The sequence below is a fragment of the Cheilinus undulatus genome, linkage group 12, assembly GCF_018320785.1.
Source record: "Cheilinus undulatus linkage group 12, ASM1832078v1, whole genome shotgun sequence".
In the NCBI taxonomy this organism is placed as follows: domain Eukaryota; kingdom Metazoa; phylum Chordata; class Actinopteri; order Labriformes; family Labridae; genus Cheilinus; species Cheilinus undulatus.
In genome coordinates, this window is record NC_054876.1 from 15053328 (window position 1) to 15074075 (window position 20748).

The 20748-nt window shown below is 40.1% G+C and overlaps 1 protein-coding gene and 1 non-coding gene across 7 annotated transcripts in view; both read right to left on the minus strand.

The window, feature by feature from the left end:
• Positions 1-1188: 1188 nt before the first annotated feature.
• trnae-uuc lies at positions 1189-1260 on the minus strand. Its single transcript has one exon. It is a non-coding gene; the product is annotated as a tRNA-Glu (tRNA).
• An 8188-nt stretch (positions 1261-9448) lies between these two features.
• Positions 9449-20748, minus strand: part of LOC121518762 (unconventional myosin-XVIIIa-like) — a 104197-nt gene continuing 92897 nt past the window's right edge. For 5 of the 6 annotated variants that reach the window (XM_041801341.1, XM_041801339.1, XM_041801337.1 and 2 more), the window contains 2 exons: positions 18135-19554; positions 12448-12583 (listed from right to left, as the gene is read on the minus strand). In XM_041801341.1, coding sequence (XP_041657275.1) covers positions 18150-19554 — 1405 coding nt within the window. In that variant the 3' untranslated portion in view covers positions 12448-12583; positions 18135-18149. Of the gene's footprint in view, positions 12584-18134; positions 19555-20748 lie in introns of all 6 variants that reach the window. The other variant, XM_041801342.1, reaches the window with a different exon arrangement.

Here is a 20748-nt window from a genome sequence, read left to right on the forward strand (position 1 = left end):
AAGCCGAATATATACTCCGATCGGACGCTGTGGCTGTTTGTGGTTGGCTGAGAGATGTGAACTCATTAGTTTTTATCACTCCCAGCTGCCATCAGGTTGAGTTTCAATTACGCGTGACAAACATCTTTGATCTGACATCAGATGTGACGGGATAATTTGTATAGATACAAATGTATATGATGGTTCAGACGGTTACGTTAAACAGTGGTTGCTGTGATTGTTTATTGCATTGAAATGTGCCTGACACTCTGGAAACCTGCCTGTGAGGTTTTGGTGACGTGTGCGCACTGCGCGCCTGTCAGCCAAATTACCACTACACCGGGCACACCTCGCCTCGCCTGCGCCGAGAATAGACCAGGTTGGAGCTGGCGGGTTTTCAGTGCACCTTCGGCACAGTGTTTTGGCACGAAATTGTCACTGCACTAAGTTGAATCTGTCGACACCTCCCCCTGGTGCGCCGCCACACCCATCTCGGCGCAGCCCGGTCTACCAAATTGCCAAATTGGCTGCAAACGGTGGTGTGCCGGACAAAATTACCACTGCGCGGGGTGCACCATGCTCCGCCACCCTGCGCCACCCTGCGCTACTCCACGAAAATAGAGCCCTTAATCTTTGATCAGTCTACTTTCGTGTGTAAAATTGTCTTCATCCCTGACTGCATCTGCACAGCCTGCTTGCACAAGCAGACAAAGGGAGAATGTTTAAAGTGTGCCTCAATTTTTAGGGCCAGTTTAAACTACATTAAAGTAGGTCCATCCATCCATTTTCTATACCCCTTATTCCATTCTGGGTCAGGGTGGGCTGGAGCCTATCCCAGCTGTCATTGGGCGAGAGGTGGGGTACACCTGAACTGGTCGCAGGGCTGACATCCAGACAACCAGGCACGCTCACATTCACACCTACGGCCAATTTAGAGTGATCAATTAACCTAATGAGCATGTTTTTGGTGGTGGGAGGAAGCTGGAGTACCCGGAGAGAAGCCACGCATGCACGGGGAGAACATGCGAACTCAGGGCACAGAAAGGCCCTGTTCGGGAAGCTAACCAGCAACCTTCTTGCTTTGAGGCAACAGCGCTGACCACTGCGCCGCCGTGCCACCCCATTAAAATGGGTCACATACTGCAAACTCAGCTGATGTGGGAAGACTGATGGAGAGAAACATTATTAATACAACAGGAAATACAGTCATTCCCATACCGGGAGTTGAACCCGGGCCGCCTGGGTGAAAACCAGGAATCCTAACCGCTAGACCATATGGGACACTGAAGTAAGAAGTGATACAGGGAAAAAATGGCAAAAAAGTGTTTGAAAATTGACAGAGATATGTAAAAGTGGCCAGATTGGGTTTAAAGTGTATCTGCATAGCCTGCTAGTACAAGCAGACAACAGGAGAATGTTTAGTGTCCCACTGTTTTATATTTTATACCGTGCTGTTAATCATCAGACACCAACCTTAAATCTTAAAGAGCTGATAGGATTTATATTTTACATCTTGAATGTATCTATCATGTATATATACACCACATTCTGCATGCTCCTTATCCATAACTGATCAGTGCTGACCTTCACATGAACCCTAACTACATGATGATGTCACCTACATGCTTTGTATAATAGAACTCTTCTCAAAGTATTCAAGAGTGGAAGACAGCACTAGGGTCAAGATGCTGTCCATCTATATTTCTCTCCAATAAATGTATTTATAAGTTGTCTATTACTGTCATTGTCTATTACTTTATGTCAGTGTATCTTAGCATGCACATTAGGACTCAATTGACAATTTAGTAACTGGAACTCTGTGGTCACTGCGAGTATGATACGAGTACTTAAGAAGAAAATATGAAACATTCTTCTATCAAGAGCACACAGTCCATAAAGACATGGATGAGAGAGTTTGGTGTGGATGAACATGACTGGCCTGCACAGAGTCCTGACCTCAACCCCACAGAACACCTTTGGGATGAATTAGAGCTGAGACTGAGAGCCAGACCTTCTCATCCAACATCAGTGTGTGACCTCACAAATACACTTCTGGAAGAATGGTCAAAAATTCCCATAAATATTTTCCTAAACCATGTGGAAAGCCTTCCCAGAAGAGTTGAAGCTGTTATAGCTGCAAAGAGTGGACCGACGTCATATTAAACCCTATGGATTAAGGATGGGATGTCACCTAAGTTCATATGGGAGTCAAGGCAGGTGAGTGAATACATTTGGCAATATAGTGTATCTTGTTTTACATGTTTTTGACTTCAAACCCTACAAAAAAGGAATTATGAATTTAAAAACAATCCAAAGTGACAGAAATAAGAGATAACTCTTACCATAGTGAACCAAGGTGTTAATGACACAGGTAAAATATTTCTCAACCCCTTCCTGCTGAGAGATGCTTGAAGGTCCAGACATTTGTGCCCGTTTTAAATCCTTGTGATGGAGTGGACTTCTGTAAAGTACATCCTAAGTCTTCATTTACCTCTCACCCACACACCAGTGAGAGGGGCAGCGACTCTCCTTTGGCAGGGACACTGAGCACTGAACAGCTCAGAGCACAGCAGGAGGCTTTGGCCACCTGCACACTGTGGAGCTGAGATAGAGACAAATCCTGCACTGAAATTGATGATAGTCACTACATTTCCTTTTTTCCACTCCAAGGATTTCAGCAATTTGTTTTCAAGGTTTTCCTCTGTGCTTAGGTATGAGGAGAAGCATAAAATGGAAAGAAATCAAAGATCTCAGATTGCTGAGGGTGCTAAAACTGATTCACTTTTAGAGTACAGGAGGAGGAAAAATGCTTTTATAATACCCCAGGCCCTACAAAGACCCATGCAAAATGTAAACAATGTTTGAGCCTACCTTTGAGCCTTGTAAGAACGGCCAACTACTGCGAAGTGTTCATTAGAGTGGAAATGATATGTGCAAACAAAGAGAGGCGCCCAAGCAGCACACACTGCTGCGTCTTTTCATCTCAGAATTGCAAATGAAGGCAGCCTCCTCACCTGGTCCCTGCAGGCAGTGTCCCAGCGCCTCCAATCAGCGCCTCATACACAGTCAGCATCCAGCAGGAAACCGGGAGTGCTAATAATTGAGGATGATGCGTGATAAACACGAACTCCCCCCACATCTTTTACCGCCTGGCAGGGTGGCCTTCAACCAAGGTCAAAACGTGGAGATGCTTGGTGAACGGAGCTGCTTATGCATAAATTGGCACACAGCTTTATTGAAGAGTCAGTTCTCGCTCAGTTTGGCTCGGTCTCCATCTGCTTCATAAATGTAGAGAGGATGCATTTATGTCTTTGTTAGATATTGTTGGAGGAGTTAAGTGGTTTAGGTGAATATATTGCTCAGAGGACACAATTTCAGGCTGAGTCCAGAGGAAATCAATAGGAAATGGCGGTCACAATTTTCAGATGTCCAGTTTTAGTCCATAAATTACTTTGTTTTTATAGGGCAAGATGTAAAAAAGAATGAGGTGCCAAAGGTACATTTGCACTGTCTGTAAAGAATTTGAACCTTAGAGTAGTGGTTTTCCAACACCACACACACACACACACACACACACCCAATCATATCTAAGGAGCCAACATCAATTTATATTGTTTTCATTGACAAAATCCCAACATAATAGACCTACATACACTTTTTCTTGCTAAAACATGTATGTATAAACTAACACAGCAGTGTATCTGGGCCACTTTAAAAACAATTATAATAATAGTAATAATAATAATAACAAGGATTTGTTTGTTTTCAAGAAAAAAAAACTCAAAATTCTCAAGTCGTTAATTCATGAGGAAAAAATATATATATACTTGTTTAAAGAGAATATAAAGTCAAAAAATCCAACCACTGTTTTCAGTTTGGCGTCTTGTAAATTCTATGCTTTACACTTGACATTTTTGAGTTTCCATTATCAAAATTAGGTACCTCCTACATTTGGAAATGTCAAGTTTTTTAATTGTAAATTTCCAGGTTTTTAAACTCTGAACTGAGTTTAATTTCTTGTAAATTTATGAATTTATAATTTAAAAACTTTTGGTTTTCTTTCCCCAAAAAATGTTGGCTTTTTGTACAAAATTAACAGTCTTTTTTTTTTTTTTTTTTCATTTTTTTCCATCTTTTAGGTTGGCCCTAATATATTATGTTTTTAATCATAGTTCAAAATGTAAAAATAAGTACATCTAATTTTGACAAAAAGAGATCTTTAGCCCCCCCTCAGGGGTGCTGAGACCCCAGGTTTGGAACCAATACCTTAGAGGATTTTGAGGCTGTTGTGTGGCTGCTTCGATCATTTTTGTTCTCTTTTTTTCATTCGTTTTGACTGTGTTAATGCTAACAATATACATTTTGAGAGCAAGTTTGTTTTTCTATAGAATTTTGAAATGTAAATCTGAACCTAAACTCTGATCATTTCATTTGTACACTCAAAAATGCCCCACTGAAACCTATTAGAACCGCAATTTTTGATCCCTCAGTCATCCCACTAGAAAAAAACAACAACATGCTTTTTATGATATGAGGCTTTTATTCTGGAGTCATTGCTTCAAGTTTGCAGTTGTTCCTGTTTGTCACTAAATGTCGGATATTTTTCCAAATTTGGCGTAAGGAAAAATGATATGCTTTTCCTGGTTTTCTGTAGAGAACAGTATTTAAGTCTTAGAAATTTTTTAAAAATCATAAAAATCAAATTTGTTGTTATTTAAATTTTTAAAACTGTAACAATTCCCTTCAAGGGAATTTAATTTGCATGTAGTTTAAGAAGAATATTTACTTAATGTGTTTTTTTTTAACTTACAAATAAATCAAATCAAATCATCTTTATTTATATAGCACTTTACACACAACATGGTTGATCCAAAGTGCTTTACAGAAAACAGCATTAAAAGAAATAAAAGAAGCAGAAGAAAATGAGTCAAATTTTAAACATGATAAAAAGTAACAACTGCTCATAGTAGCAATTATTATGACAAAGAACAATTATGATCAGAATATAAAACAATTACAAAAAATAAATAAATAAATAAAAAAGCCAGGGAACGATTCAGTTAGGGACAGTTAAAAGCCAATGAGTGAAAATGAGTTTTAAGATGGCTCTTGAAGATCTCAATATTTGTAGAGAAACGGATGTAGGGGGGGAGAGAGTTCCAAAGTTTCGGGGCACAGATAGAGAAGGCCCTGTTTCCATAACCTTTTGTCGTGGTTCTCTGGACGAACAGGAGTTGTTTGCTGGATGACCTTAGTTCTCTGACAGTGTGGTATGGGGACAGGAGCTCAGTGATGTAGGGGGGTGCCAAGCCATTTAGTGCTTTAAAAACAAATAGGAGGATTTTGAAATGGAATGCTTGCTTGCGTTTTGGATGAGCTGGAGCCGGGATAGGCAGGAGTGGGTGATACCAAAATATAGTGAATTACGGTAATCAATACGGGATGAGATGAGTGCGTGGGTTATTTTTTCTAAGTCGGAGGTGCATAAAATCGGTCTGAGTTTGGAGATAATATGGAGTTGCATGAAACTAACCTTGACTACATGATTGATTTTTTGTTGAATTTTAAACCTGAATCAAATATGACACCAAGATTTTTTGCATGTGGTTTAACAGAGAGGGATAGTGGACCAAGATGAGATGAGATGAGATACTGTCAGTGAGATGCTGTGGACCAGACATGAGTGTCTCTGTTTTTTTCTCATTTAGTTGAAGGAAGTTAGTTGCCATCCAGGTTTTTACATCATGGAGACAGTTATTGAGGTCATGTAATTTGTTGTGGTCGTTGGGTTCAAGCAGAAGGTAGATCTGGGTATCATCTGCGTAAAGGTGACGGATGGACCTTTCTGTCAGGACTCTGCGTTCATTTCGCCCATTTTTATATGTTATCTCAAAGCTTTCAGTTATGGACCAAATGTAGCAAAACCACTGCTAATCACAGGGCAGTGTTGAGCAATGTAGCAAACAGTTTAACCTAGAAAAACACAACAAAGAAGACACATCTGGGGGGAGGAAGGCAGAACCTAATCCAGTTTTCTGAGGAAAAATCAATGAAAAATGAGTGAGCTGTTAGTAAAAACAAACATATCAATGATGTTCGCTCACTTGGGCACAAAGAGAGTCAGCTACAAGTGAACAGCTTCAGTCTATGGGTCAGACAGAGCTACATCAAAGTAGCTCCTTGACAGCAACAACCTCCAGTTGTTTAATGTCCACTCCAGCATAAGAGACACACTTGAGTATGAGGGCAATGATGGATGTTAAGTTCACAGATCTATTTAATCTATTATTATATCTATTACAGAGAACATAAATGAGCATCTGATGTGCCAGCCAGTAAGTATGAGGGAGATGAGAGCATCAAAATTGTTGGTGTAACAGCGGTGAAAAAAGGTTCACCTTCTTTCAGAGTGCTGTTCAATTAAAATTCAAGCCTGATTAATTTAATAGTGGGTGAAAATATACTACATGGACAAAAGTATTTGCCCACTCAATTATTTAATTCAGGTGTTTCAATCTGCCCCGTTGCCACAGGTGTAAACTAGAAAAGCACTCAGAGAGCACAGACCTCCGCCATTAGCGCTTTCTCCCAATAGAGATGAATCCTTTAAAAACATTCCTGGTTCCAGACGGTGATCCAGATCACTCCCTCCCCAGTGGAGTGGAGACACAGTGAGATTCACTATGTGTGGACTGTCATGGCGGAAGCGCTGCCTGCAGGTGCCAACAGATGCACTGACAGTCTCTCCCATGGCCTCGACTTAAAGTCATGTTAGAGGGTGAATATTCCTCTATTCCTCCCAGCATGGTGAGTATTCTCGCTACAATTCGCTGTCTTTCTCTCTGTTACGCTCTGACTCGTCTCCTCGACCAGGCGTGGGTCCTTTAAAGTCTATAAACTACAAAACTTTGAATAGAAACCAAAATGCTGCTGGGATTGAAGTTACTCATGTCCACCATCTCCTGGTGTAAAGTGGTAACAGCGCAGACCTCCGCCATTAGCCCTGTCTCCCAATGGTAAAGAATCCTTTAAAAAACTCCTGGATCCAGACAGTGATCAGGGTCAGTCCCAAAATCTAATCATTTCTGCCTTATGCCATTTCTGACATTTCCTGAAAATTGCCTCCCCGTGCTTCCACCCCACCGGGGAGGGGGAGGGAGTAATCGGCGAATGCCACGGTGGGGGGCACATGGGGACAGATCCAGAAATTTTTCAACAATTCTTCACTATTGGGAGATAGGGCTATTGGCAGAGGTCTACGCTCTCTGATTTTCTAGTTATTATTATTATTCTGAGGAGCTCAGTGACCTCAAGCATGGTACTGTAATGGTTTCCGGCTTCGCAATAAGACAATCAGTGAAATTTAATCTGTGCTGGATATTCCATAGTCAACTGTGAGTTATATTATTAGAAAGTATTAGAAACATTTAGGAATAACAGCAGCTCAGCCACAAAATGAAGACCTCGTAAAATCCCAGAGTTCATCATGCCTAAAAGTTGCAAATGCTCTGCTGACTCCATAGCCGAAGAATCCCAAACTTCCACTTTAATGTAAGCACTAAAACTGTGTGGTGGGGGTTTCATGGAATGGGTTTCTATGACTGAGCAGCACCAAGTCCAATGACAAGCGTTGGATGAAGTTGTGTTTGCCTCCCCTGATGATCATGTGGGTGTATCCCAAGTGGAGCCTTGTTGCAAATGACTATTTGTCTGAATAATCCTTGTGATTGTTTTACTGCATCATATCACATCATAGCCTCCAATACCCCAAATCGTAAATATGAAACACGTTAGATATTTATGATTCTAGTTTGTAGTGCCCCTGACACAGTACCCACAACAACCAATAAGAGCGAGCAGACGGGGAAGTGTCACCAACCCCATCATACATGCTGCTTACAACTGTTAACGCAACTGTAGCTTCATCTCAGCCAGGATTTTATCCTGATTCTTTACCTTGTTTTTTTTTTATTTTTGCTGTACCTGTAACACATGTCAGGACAGCCTGTTGTGGAGATTAAGCAAGAGGGTATCAACAGAAATCTGTCTGTGTTTTTTCTGAAATCACATGATCATGCAAGGCCATTGGCAGGTCAGTAGGTGTGGTCGAGTGGACTGAGTGGATTTTAAGATGAAAAATAATTTTGAATTTGTACTCATGTCTGTGTTCTCCCACGTTTTTAACACTGTTTAAGATTTGAAAATCTTGTAGTGATTGGCCAGCCTCAGTCTGACTGGGATTTTGAACCAGCAACCCTCTGGTTCTAACCCAAGTCCTTGCAGACTGAGCTTCTATCACATACTACTGTATGTTTCTGGTGATAATAATGTTTTGGTAGGTCTTTTATACTCAGCTCATTATCTGATTAAGTTTGGATAAGAATTCTGATTTTCTGGGGATAACAAGGAAATGTCAGAATTTTTCCAGGTGTCTTGAGAAATTCTCTCATAACTACAAGAAAACCTCCATTGTTATCTGAAGGCATCAACATTATTAAAAGGCAATAATGAGACAACAACCAGAGATTAATAATCGTCATGGAAAAATCAAGTCAAATAAAATGCATTGATGCATGTCCACTTGGGACTTCCACACAGATTTAAAGAACCTGCTTTGTTGTAAGTATTTACTCTTCCAGGATAATCATATATGAAAGCATTAAAGTTCCAGTGTACAAACTGTCTGTGGCCAAAGCATTCAGTCTAAATAAGAGGGAGGGCTGCAGCGTAAACACAGACTTGCTTGGCTTTGTCGAGCTAATGACTTCCTGCTCCAGTGGCTTGTGAAACAGTGTTAGAGCCCAAATAAGTAAAATCGGGAGCAGAATTTAATCTGTCACTCAATGGAAAGCCTTTAAGCAGAAACAAGCAGCCACCCAGAGGCTGCACACAAGTGGAGAGAAATTACAGCCAAAGCTGCCTTCCTGCCTCAGACACCGCAGCACCCAGACAGGTTGTGTATAGGAATAAGGATTACAGATTGCTTGGATAAATAGGGGATTCTTTAGAGCAAAACACACTGACTATGAATGTCAACCAAGGTGGTAATCTAAACCCATCAATCCCTTTGAATCCAGGTAAGCCTCACCTATGTAGAATGGAGATTGATGCAGGGAGGAAGACTGTGCTTGCTCTTGCTTTTTGATCTTCCTGAGTTTGCCCCGAGCTCAGTTTTGAACAGTGCAGCAGTCAGGTACTGTGAGCAAAACTCAGGCTTCCAAGAGCTCAGAATTAATAATTTCACAGGATTGTTTGTTTCCTCTGCAGTCTCCTGGGAGAGCTGGATGGGAATAATGAGAAGTACCTCTGGGGTAGATGCGCTAAAATTAATCAAACATCAATGGCTTGTTTTGCTAAAAATGTCCTGACGACTCTAACCTCCTTTTCTCCAACTGTTTCCTGACAGAGAGGAGTTGGAAACAAATGTTACCTTTTGTGAAAATAAGGCAAGTCAATACTGGTTCTGTAAACAAACAACTGAATTTATTCACTAAAAAATAACATCAAATTCAAATCACTCATATTACAAATGATGATCTGTTCAGTCATGAAAATAGGCAGGTCTCCAAACAGATATATTAAAGAGTACAAACTTTTATACATTTAGTGTTACGCCGGCAACTTAGAGCAAGTGAAACTTCACTGTTTTTTTCATTTAGTCAGTCTATTCTGATTCACTGACATCAAAGTTTTCTGTGTCCCACATTAATATTCATGTGTGAAGAAAAAAAATGGAGAAAATAAGACATGAAATGCAGATTAGCCTCTTCTGAGAAGATATGCAAATACCAAGCCAGACACTTGAAGCTTTTCTTTGCACATGGGCAGAAAGTCCACATGCATATATATACCATATATATATATGCCTCTATATTCATATTCAACTTTACTTTATTCAAATAGATATTAAAATGCATGAGGTCACAAACAGCTAAGGATGTCATTGTAACTCTGGAAGGCCAAATACTGAAATAACCTGGGGTTTCATCTGTCTGCACAGAAAATAACATTATTGTGTTGAGTTTCATGAGCAGACTGTTTTTAACTAAAGAGAATTTTTGGCGGCGTTCTATGACTGGAGATATACCTGCTGTTTAACCTTGTGTTAATGTGTGCATCCTGCTGTGTCATCATGAGCATTATTGTAAATATACTTGTGGATATGGGGCATGATTTGCTGGAAGATACCATTCGAGAGCTGAGGCCGTATACAGCTATCCGATGTGTGGGATGTAAACTACAAACATGGAAACACTTGAGGTCACTAATTCTGAGATCAGAACTAACATATCAATAATCAATAATAATTTCTATAACATTTCCTCTGTACAAGGACACAACACTCAGTGTATCGGTTTAATTAGCCAACATGTTAACTGGTGACTTTAACCGATTCTAGATGTCCATGTTACAGCAGGTGTTACAAACAGAAATAGCCACAAGTGTGTCTTGGTTTAGTTTCTCATTATCATCTAACCAAAATCTTATTAGCTGGACAATCATGGGTGAGATGGGAGCACACAGCAGAGGGAATGAGAGGGGTGAAACAAACTGCAGCAACACAGAATGTTCTTTTCTGATTGTTTTACAGAGGCTACGCTCTGAAGAACTTAAAAAAACAAAAAATTTTCAACTGGACATGAAGATGCAAGGTGGCACCATGAATTCACAGTTTGGACCTTGGACTCCCTGGAGGGAAAAGCTGGAAAAAGTCGCCTGGGAGAGAGATGTCTTGGTTGCTTAGCCTGCTGCCGCTGTGACCCAGCCCAGAATAAGTGCAAGGAAACGGATTGATGGGTGGAAATTTCACTTTGGTAAATTACAGACCTATGGTTGTCATCATCTATAGGTTTAAAATGTTTTTTTAAAGAACTGCTTTGGGCACAGATGGACAAGTGGTTAGATCATGCAACATGTACGCGGGCGGCCAAGTTTCAAGTCTGGCCTGTTGCTCCTTTCCCGCATATTACACTCTTTATCTCAACTTTGTTTCCAACTCTAGCCACACCCTCCTCTCTAAATGAAGGCATAAAAAAGCCCAGAAATATATCTGAAAGAAGAAAAAAATGCATGGTAAAAAGCAAGTATATCTCCAGCCTATGAGGTAACAAGAAGTAGAAAGGTAGCTAGATGACAACAGATAAGAGTATGACAAGGAATCATTTTATGTAAATAATCTCAGAGACATTTCCTCATGCAAAAAAACACAGGTCAGATAAACAGTCTTTGGCACCTTAAAGTATTATAATTATGTTTTACTACAAACACTGTCATATTTTACTGCTTACATCAATATGGCCCAACAAATCCCTCCTTTCAAGACAGTCTACACAAGTACTGAAAGCCTCAATAGAAACAGCAATGGTCTGCATTATACTTGAATATCACTCTGCAGGATTGGACATTATAATGACCTTTAACTTAAAGTACACAGCAGAAATCCAGTGTTTTTAGCATTTATAATCAAAAAAACATCTTTGCTCTGCAAGTTGTAAAAAGAATCTGCAGAGAGCTCTTTTATAATACCAATATAAATAAGATAATTTCCCTTTGAACTTAAACAGGCATGACTGTAGTGGACTGGACACCAGCATGAACAGGCCTCAAAATAACCAAACCAAAAGCATGCAAACCACTAACAGATAAAAATAAATGAGGAATATATCATGAACCTTATCTTCATAATAAAATACGCTCACTAGATTTAAAAATATCTTCATTCATTTGAATATCTCGTTCATGTAAAGGCTCTGATTCCACTTATAATAAATACTTATTTAATCTATATACATTTTGAGATTAGATTAATCTTTAAATCCATTCAAATAGATCTTTGACATCTAACAGCTTGTTTTAAATATATCTATCACCCGCTAATAATTTGTGGTCAAAAATTACTTTTCTCTAATGATGGATATCTGCATGTGGAACAAGAGCCACGTGTAAACTTACAGCATGATAATTAATTGAAAAGGGGTTAATTCCTCCCACTGAGCTCGTCCGCAGTAATGGGGGAGAGATAAGAACAGTCTTAATAGTTGGTCAGAGGTTCTTGGAGAAGCAAGCTTATCTAAATCCTCTTGGCAGAGCTATGTGAGGAGTGCAAGAAGAGTGCAGAGGAGAGCTTAAATTTGCCTGAAAAGCAGCTCTTATAAGTGAAGTAGGAGCAGGGAAGTTCTTCTGATAGTGCTCAACTTTACTATTCTGATAAACTTATTCAATAAGTTGCATTAAATCATAAAAAAAGCACAAACTTATCAAGCAGAAACATACAGGCATCGTCATAAAATTAATAAGAACAAAAAGTCCAGGCTGATGTATGTTAAACAAGATTGTTGTTCTTCTTCCTCTCCTGTTGAAGCAGCTGGCCTCTCTCGTAGTCTGAAAAGTGGTGTCAAAGTGTGGACAAAAATACCCTTCCCACCTGTGTGTCTGTTTGTTGTCACTTAAAGCGCAGGGTGACCTAAGTCATGGTTACGATGCACTCTCCACCAGCGCACCTTCGCCGTCGCTCTGCCTCAGCGACTGCCTGCTGGAGTCTCTCTCCGCCTCATCCTCTTCATCCGATCTGCCAAGACCAGGCTGTTTACCGCACACAGGAGGGCTATAAGGGTCAACAAACATACAGACACAACATTATATCATTACTCGGCAGCAGACTGTAGCAACAAAACTAGAAGGTGTTGGATGTTGTAAAAGAAAATATGGCATGAGACAGAGCAAGCAATTTAGGCTGTGAGATTACACTCTTCCCCAGGCAGCAAACAACGGCGCCCCTGAGGTTTGCATAGCATATGTGCACGTTGCTATCATAGTTGCAAACTAATATTTACTTTTAATTTGCATTTGCAAAAAGGCATTAAAAACATTCTTCATGCATTAATGAAAACTTTTACAGAATCATCTCAGGAAATGCCTTTAAACATCAGACTGCAGAGAAGCACGTTTTCAGAATATGTTTAGTTTCCATGCAGGAGCACATCAGCAGTGTCACTGCATTTGCAAATTAACAGATGATATGTGATGTTAAAAGGGTAAATATCACGGTGGAGGCTGTGTGTGCAAAGGGTTAATTCAACACTGAGCTACTACTTCAGCTGGCAATTATTGTGTTCTCCATTTAGCTATCTCCTACCCAGCGCATTACCTAAAGGTCACTAAAAACCAGAGCTTTGCATTCATGAATTATGTGTCCATGATCACACGGCATGAGTCACTCAGTGCACAACTGGAACAGCAAGTTCATCCAGGTCAGAGATTTTATACTCCCAGTTTGACATAAACACTGATCTCTGCTGTTCTCATGCACAATAAAACTGGATCCAGATCATATGCGATCAATCATTCATAACTTAAAACCTTAGTTTATTGTTAAAGGTACTCAGAGTGAAGGCTTGTTTTTCAAAATGTTGCATTATTTCTAGTGCTGTTACTGGATTAAAAATATTCATCAAGTTAATCACAACACTACGCTGTGATTAATCATGATTAATCACAGCATTTTTAAATAAACATTTTAAGTATATTTTTATGTTACTAGATTTTTAAAGGTTGTTATTGTCAAGTGTTTTATTTTTATACTCTTACTTTCATGTACAGCACATTAAAAGTGCTGATCTCAATCCTTATTCATATCATACTATCAGTACTTTCTATAGTTTGGTGGAGAGACAAAATAAGGGCAAATATTTAAACTTCAAGTGGTCTTAGCTGAGTAGTGCTTGAGTTAAAAAGCTATGATTCAGTCTGTCACATCTATTGTATATCCCTCAAATATAAACACATTCTTACAACGGTATTTATTGAAGTTTCTCATCAAAAACTAAATGTTCCCATTTTATGTGACATTTTAACACAGCATAACATAGAATACAGTTGTCTAATTTACTGAGGTTACCTGAATGCATCATATTTTCTGTCTTTCGGCTTGTGAAGTTTGTTCATTAACTCCAGTTTTGCCAATTCCACTGCGGATTTCTACACTGGATTAATTTTGTTAAAAACAGGACTTGCTCAAAGTTTTGGAGCACGTTTCAACATTCATGTGAGCAGCTGAAGAAGAACTGTCCTGAAGCAGCTGAAGAGAGTGGTATGACCATGGCTTGATCCCGTGTTGTTATTAGCATCTTTGCAAACATTAGCAAAGATGTGCTTTGCCTGAAGGTGGTACTTAAGACTCGTTGTGCTTCGGTGTAAAGACAGTTCATCACTGCAGCATGTACACACAATTTTGGTTTAATCTTAACTTACATTCGCCAGCTTTTAAAAAAGAAAAGCTCTTGAGCAGACCTGGGTCTGTCTCCTTACTCATCACTGCTGGCTGTGTCTGACCGCCTCTCCCCTCTTCACCTACAGGCACGTAAACATCTGCGCTGGAGGAGTGCGGGCGCAAGTTGTGGTCAGCCTTAGTCACATGATTAAATTGCGTTATTACTTTTTAAAGCGTTAAGGTTTCAAGATTCACAAGCATTAACCCGTTAACGTTAACAGCCCTGTTTATTTCCATTGTAGTCAATGCACTTTGCATTGTGCAAGTACGCCTAGTAAATAGATGACCTAGCCAGCCAGTGAATGCCTTCTGTTACCTTCCAATTTCTCAGTTAATATGGCATGAGTGTGCAAACAAAGTAAAACTGCCAAAATAAGATGTTATTTTATGTACTACAGTCAACTCCATGTTACTTGTGTAATCCTGTTTTTCTGAGAAAATGATGACTCCAATGATGAGAAATCCAAGTAAGTGCTTTGACTGAGAATTAAAAATAAGATGTGATTCAGGGAGAGTGGCATTATTCAAAGGAAGTGATTGAATCAACTTTTTGATTTAGATGTTGATGCTGTGTTTGATGCAGAAATGTTTTTGGCCCCCTGGAGCTGTGGAAGCTCTGCTGATGTGATACAGATGATCATTTGAACACAGAATAGATGTCACTCCTTCAGGCCAATTTAAATGGAAATGATCCACTGTTTGTTTTCAATTCAGTCAGGACCACTTTGTCAAGAAACACAAATTATTAGCGGCTATAAATATTTATTTATTATCAGTTATTAGTTAGCACTTATTGCTGTTATTTATGTTTGCCAGTGTGGCTGTTCTAGGATTCCCCTGCCCTACCATGAGCCTCCATGGAAAGCATCAAGCAGGAACAGCACATGCAGAGCAGGCATCATTGACAACAGAATGACATTGATTAAGTCAGAAGCAGAATAAAGGAGGAGCTGGGGTGGAGCCAGGCAAGAACAGTATAAATAAGGCAGCATGAGAGCAATTAGCCAATAGCATGTTTAGTGCAAATCAGCTGGCCATCAGCTGATGAGGGTTCGCATGAGATCAGTTGATCTCAATTATGGCAGCACTGGACTCCGTTGCCCGCCTGAATTAACGCTGTATGCTTGATTTTCAAAAAAGTTCTCTGTTTAGCTTTTTGATATCTAGTGTGCACACTGATCATTACAAAAGCTGCAGTATACACACCATGCCAGGCCAGCTGTTACTTTGTAATGAAACAAGATGCCCATGCACACATGCTCTTCTTTCAACAGTGGTATGGTGTTACCATACAAAATAGCCAACCCACAAACGTTCTTGTCAATGAAAGATGTGGCAGGAATGCAAACCTATTGACCCCAAACTACAAATAAAGGGAATTTTAGAAAATGTCAACTGGGAGTGAGCAGAACCAGCAGAACTAAGGAATCCTTAATTGATTTTGTAGTCCAATTACTCACAATAGCTAATTACTGGAATGTAATAAACGTGCCAAAGTCCCAATTTTCAGTGCAAACTGGGACAAAAAGTGGCATTTTTAAGAGTCGAGACGCAAAAAACCATATACCCAAACTTTTCATATACCCAAAACGCCATGTTCATGTAGACTAACTCTTGTAAATGATGATGCAAAGATAAGGAGAAATTGCTCTCCTGTTGGTAGACGTTAGGATTCAAGTCATTAAAACAAGACATATGTGAGAGAATTTCTGACGTTAGTCTTGTCCAGTCGTGTTCGTGGGAAGTCTGTTAATCATGTCATACCACAAGACTGTTCGATGTTCCCGGTGCTCATGGTCAGGCCTGCTGTTTGATGATGAGCTGTGGATGTGCAGTTGGGCCAAAATTTGGCTGAAGACGTGTAGTCTGAGGCGGCCTTTAGTTAATGTTGAACTTATAAACCAAACAGCCAGTTTTCGACTGGAAATGCAACATATTCAAAGAAAGCTGAAGCGAAACAAAATCCTCAGAAGTCTGGTCACACATGACCTAATGTTACACAGAAAGAAGTGCAAAAACTGTCAGAACAAATACGATTGTATCAAATATTTTCAAGTTCGATCTACAGTACCAACATCTAGTCAAAAAGACACATCATTCCTCCTTAAACCTCTCATAGTTGTAATTCGTCCCATTCTGGTTTCTCCTAATTGCCAACATCTGTTTGTGCTTGAAGAACAGCCATAGGCAAACATCCTCCTTCAAATATATCTACTTAAAACAGTATCAATCACAACAACAGGAGAAGCACTCACATTTCCACAGATGCAATTCATCCAGGAAAATGGAAATAGGAAAGTAAAACTGCTTTTTAACAATAATTTGTCTGAGTGGTTTCAAAGAGCAGTGCTTTCAATGGGAAGAGAGAAGAATACCTGAAACAACACGGAGAGAAGTAACTCATTGCATTGCAATCATGGATTACAGCAAACCTCTCAACAAACTCTATCTATATATCAACAGTGGATGTGCATTTCAAGTATTAACAGTAGAAATTTAAAATATAAATTAATGGTTTTATAAATATTCAAAATAAACTAGAAATATAAGTTACAGTCAGTAAGTAAGTCAGTTACAGTCAGACATGGTGCCTATAGTCAGAATGTCCTTGTAGCACTGAGTGTTTTGGCAATATTCTGATCTAAAAAAATTGAGATTTTTCTGTTTTATTATTGTTTGTGTGTTTTGCCTTCATTTGACAGGACAGCTGAACAGAGACTGCGAGAATTGGGGACGACATGTACCAGTAGCACCAGGTCCAGGATTCAAAAGACCAATGTATTGAGGACAGTGGTGCACATATATGGGTCTCTACTTCTCCTAAACAGTTACATTAGAAAATGGAGATTGAGTTGTGTGCAGGCTTTGTCAGGTTAAATTGGAGGTAAATAGTTGACAGGAGTAATACAAACCACATTAAGCACATGCATGTGCATCATCAACATGCAAGGAGGGCCAAAGACTGGTGGTGCTAATGAGGGATGTGTTAACGTTGAACAGTTAAAGCCAGATCTGTTCGTAGTCAGTGCCAGAATTATGAGTCAAACTAATCATTAACATTTTTTTATCATTTCAAGTTCACAATCCAGGTCAAACGCTCCATCTAAACTGTTAACGCAACCACCTGCCAAGAGCAGCCACTGTAGTTGTTCCTAATGCTACTGCCCCACTGCCACAGTGCTCTTTAATCCAAGATCAACAACCGCTAACTGATAGCACTGCCAGCATCTTGTTGGAAGCATTAGCATTATTTGATTTAGGTAACAGGGATAGAATTGTCCAGAGGCGCTGTCAGGTTATACTCATATAACCTAGGCACTCAGTGATAATATGTAGCACATGAATGTGGGCGTTAACCTGTAAAAAGGTCCAAAAGCCAGCAGTTTTAGCACTAACATTAGCTACATCCTGTAAACCAACGTTACAGTGCGAAGTTATTTTACTGCTGCAGTGTAGATTTACAGAAAGTATTTACTTGACTTTAGGCTATGATTTGCATTCAATAGGATATGAAATTATTCACCTAGGAACATCCCTAGTTTACAGAGATTTAAAAAAAGCTAAATCATCTACAGATGATAGATCATGTTTCCATCAGGGACTCCTACTACCTCATTTGAAGCAGAGGCAGCTCAACCAAACACAACTGGGTCAATACTGTTCAGACTCCAAATGCAAACCAGAGCACTTCTTTTACCCATTATCTTTACTGGACCATCAGTGAGTCAACATATGCACAGAACAAACCAACAAACTATCTGTAGGTTTGAGTATTTGTTAGTGTTTTTCACTAGAATCATTGATAATTCCACACACTACAAACAAGGTTAGTATATTAAGTGAAAGATCCATTAGTCTCTGTTTCAGGCTCCACACCGAGCGTCACCTTCCACTGCTGGTATCAGTCACTGTCAGGCCTGTAGAGGTACTTCATCACCAAGTTATCCATCTTCTTCTGCTTCTTCTTTGTTTCCTTTTTGCTGGGAGGCCTTGGCTCCATCTCATCGTCATCATCAGATGGCTGTTTAGGGCTCCTTTTAACACTGTTGGAACTGCGGTAGGAGATGGTAGAGCCAGAGGAAGAGGAAGAGGACGACTCAGAGGAGGAAGAGGAATCCTCTGACTCACTTGGCTTCTTTTTGGATCTCTTCTTGGACTTCTTACCCTTCTTTCCTCTTGAGCTTCTTTTGCTTTGACGATCGTCTGATGAAGAGTCATCTGAGAGAGAGATTTTACTTTTATTGTCCCTACGACTGCGGGAGCTGCTGCTGCTCAGGATGCTGGATGGTCGATTGTAGTCCAGAGCAGAACCTGATGAGGATCTCAGCAGGCCGGATGAGCTGGTACCGAGCCCCTCGTCATCTCCTTTCTTTCTGCTGTCCTCACTTCCAGGTCCCTTCTTACCATCCTCTTCCTCATCACTGGACTCATCAAGTTTGCTACGCTTGAACTTAATGGGTTTAAAGCTCAGCACCTCATTGATGGCAGCCTCCAAATCAGGATCAAGGTAGTTGCGATGGGTGACAGTCTTGATGTCGGACAACTCTGTTGGATTGCTTTCTGCTGAGCGTGGTTGTGATGGGTTAGAAAAGCTTCGGCTGAGGGAGCGAGGACTGAAAGATGAAGTTCCTCCTTCACTAAAAGCCACGCTTTTTCCACCATCATCGTCCTCGTCATCGTCATCATCTACATTCAAGCCAAATTCACTCAGGCCACAGCTTCGGGCGAGGGACAGGCGTGAGCTACTGCGTCGTTCATCTTTCCAAGAGGAGCTTCGATGTAGCAGGCGAGGACTAGAGCGGCTTACGCTGCTGATAGTCGACTTATTGTCGTCATCCATGTCCAACATTCCCCTCCTTGTCGACATCCTGCTGGGAGCCACAGAAGACACCATGGAGTCCTTGTCAAACTCAGGGCTGCTGCGGGAGGTCCAGCGGGACTCAAAGCCCTTCCTGGCTCTGCTGGTGGCTTCAGAGTAGGCCATGGAGATAACCGAGCCTTTGTCATCTAAGTCTTCCGGCGTCTGGCTCTTCTTCCAGTCCTCCTGGAGGTCCCCAGACTTTGATTTGGCTTTGCGAATGGAGGCATGGTCCGGTGTGTCGGGCTGTTCTTTCAGAGTGCTGAACAGGGAGCTCTCGTCACCTCTGCCTCCTATGGAGTCTTTGAGGTTGGAGCGCTTCCTGTAGCTCAGGGAACTCATGACAGACACTGATCTGCTCTGGTCTACCTCTTTCCCATCTTTACTTCCTTCATTTGTCTTCTCTTTAACTTCTTTAACCTCTTTGGCATCTGCATTTGCTGCATTTCTAAAGGGTTATGCATTACAAATGACATCAGAGACAATCAAAAAGATCATAAAATTTGAAAATCAGAAAGTAGAAAACCAAACAGAGAGATTGATATTTTGATTTTATGTTTAGCTCAGGCCATTGGATGTCTCTGGAAACAGAAAGAAAGGGTTTTAAATATGGGTAATATGAAACTTATCTCTAGTGTCAAACTGTTAATCAGAGACAACCAAAAGAACATTTAAATTGAAAATCAAAAGAAGAAAGTGTTAATTTTACAACTTCCATGCTTAAATCAGAGTATCGAACATCAAATGACAGAATATAAGAGACTCTAACACAGCTGAGACACCAAAAGTACATAAAATTTTAAAAGATAATAGGAAAAATACAGGAGAATTTCCATCTTTGAGTTTATGCTTAATAAATGAATGAACACACTTACGGTACAGATAAAAATTATTTATCCCCTTGGATGTTTTACCCTTTAACTGATTTTATATATCATGGTCCATATAATTTGGCTTTTTTGACACAAAATACAAAAAACCTCTTTAATGCCAAAATGAAAACAGATTAAAACAAAGTTACATTAATTAAACTAAAATACGAAATGTAAAGACATCTAAAACTACTCTGATGGAGTTCCAAGCATCAGCAGCTGAGATGGGAGAGACTTTCCATACAACAACTATTGCTTGGGTTCTTAATCAGCCAAAGCTTAATGGGAGTGTTGCAAAGGGAAAGTCAATGTTGAAGAAAACTCTTGTTAAACCCCTACTAGAGTTCACAAAAAGACCCTCTGGATACTCCATTTTCAAGTAGAAGAAAGATCTTTGGTCTTACGAGACCAAAATGAATTGTGCTTTTTGATCAAAAGACAAGACGCTATGTTTGGCAGACACCAAACATTGTACATCCCCACGGTGTAGCACAGTGGTGGAAGCATCATGCTGTGGGGATGCTTCTAGGAAGAAAGCCCAGGTAGGCTTATAAAGGTCGAGGGTAAAATGAATGCAGAAAAATGTAGGAAAATCCTGGAGGACAGTCTTATTCAGTCTGCAACAGAACTACAGTTTGAGAGGAGATTTATTTTCCACGAAGACAATAACAGTCAAAACTACGCAGAATTGGTTTAGAGACAACAAGGTGAATGTCCTGGAGTGACCGAGCCATATACCAAGCATCAATCAACAGAAAATTTGTGGCTGG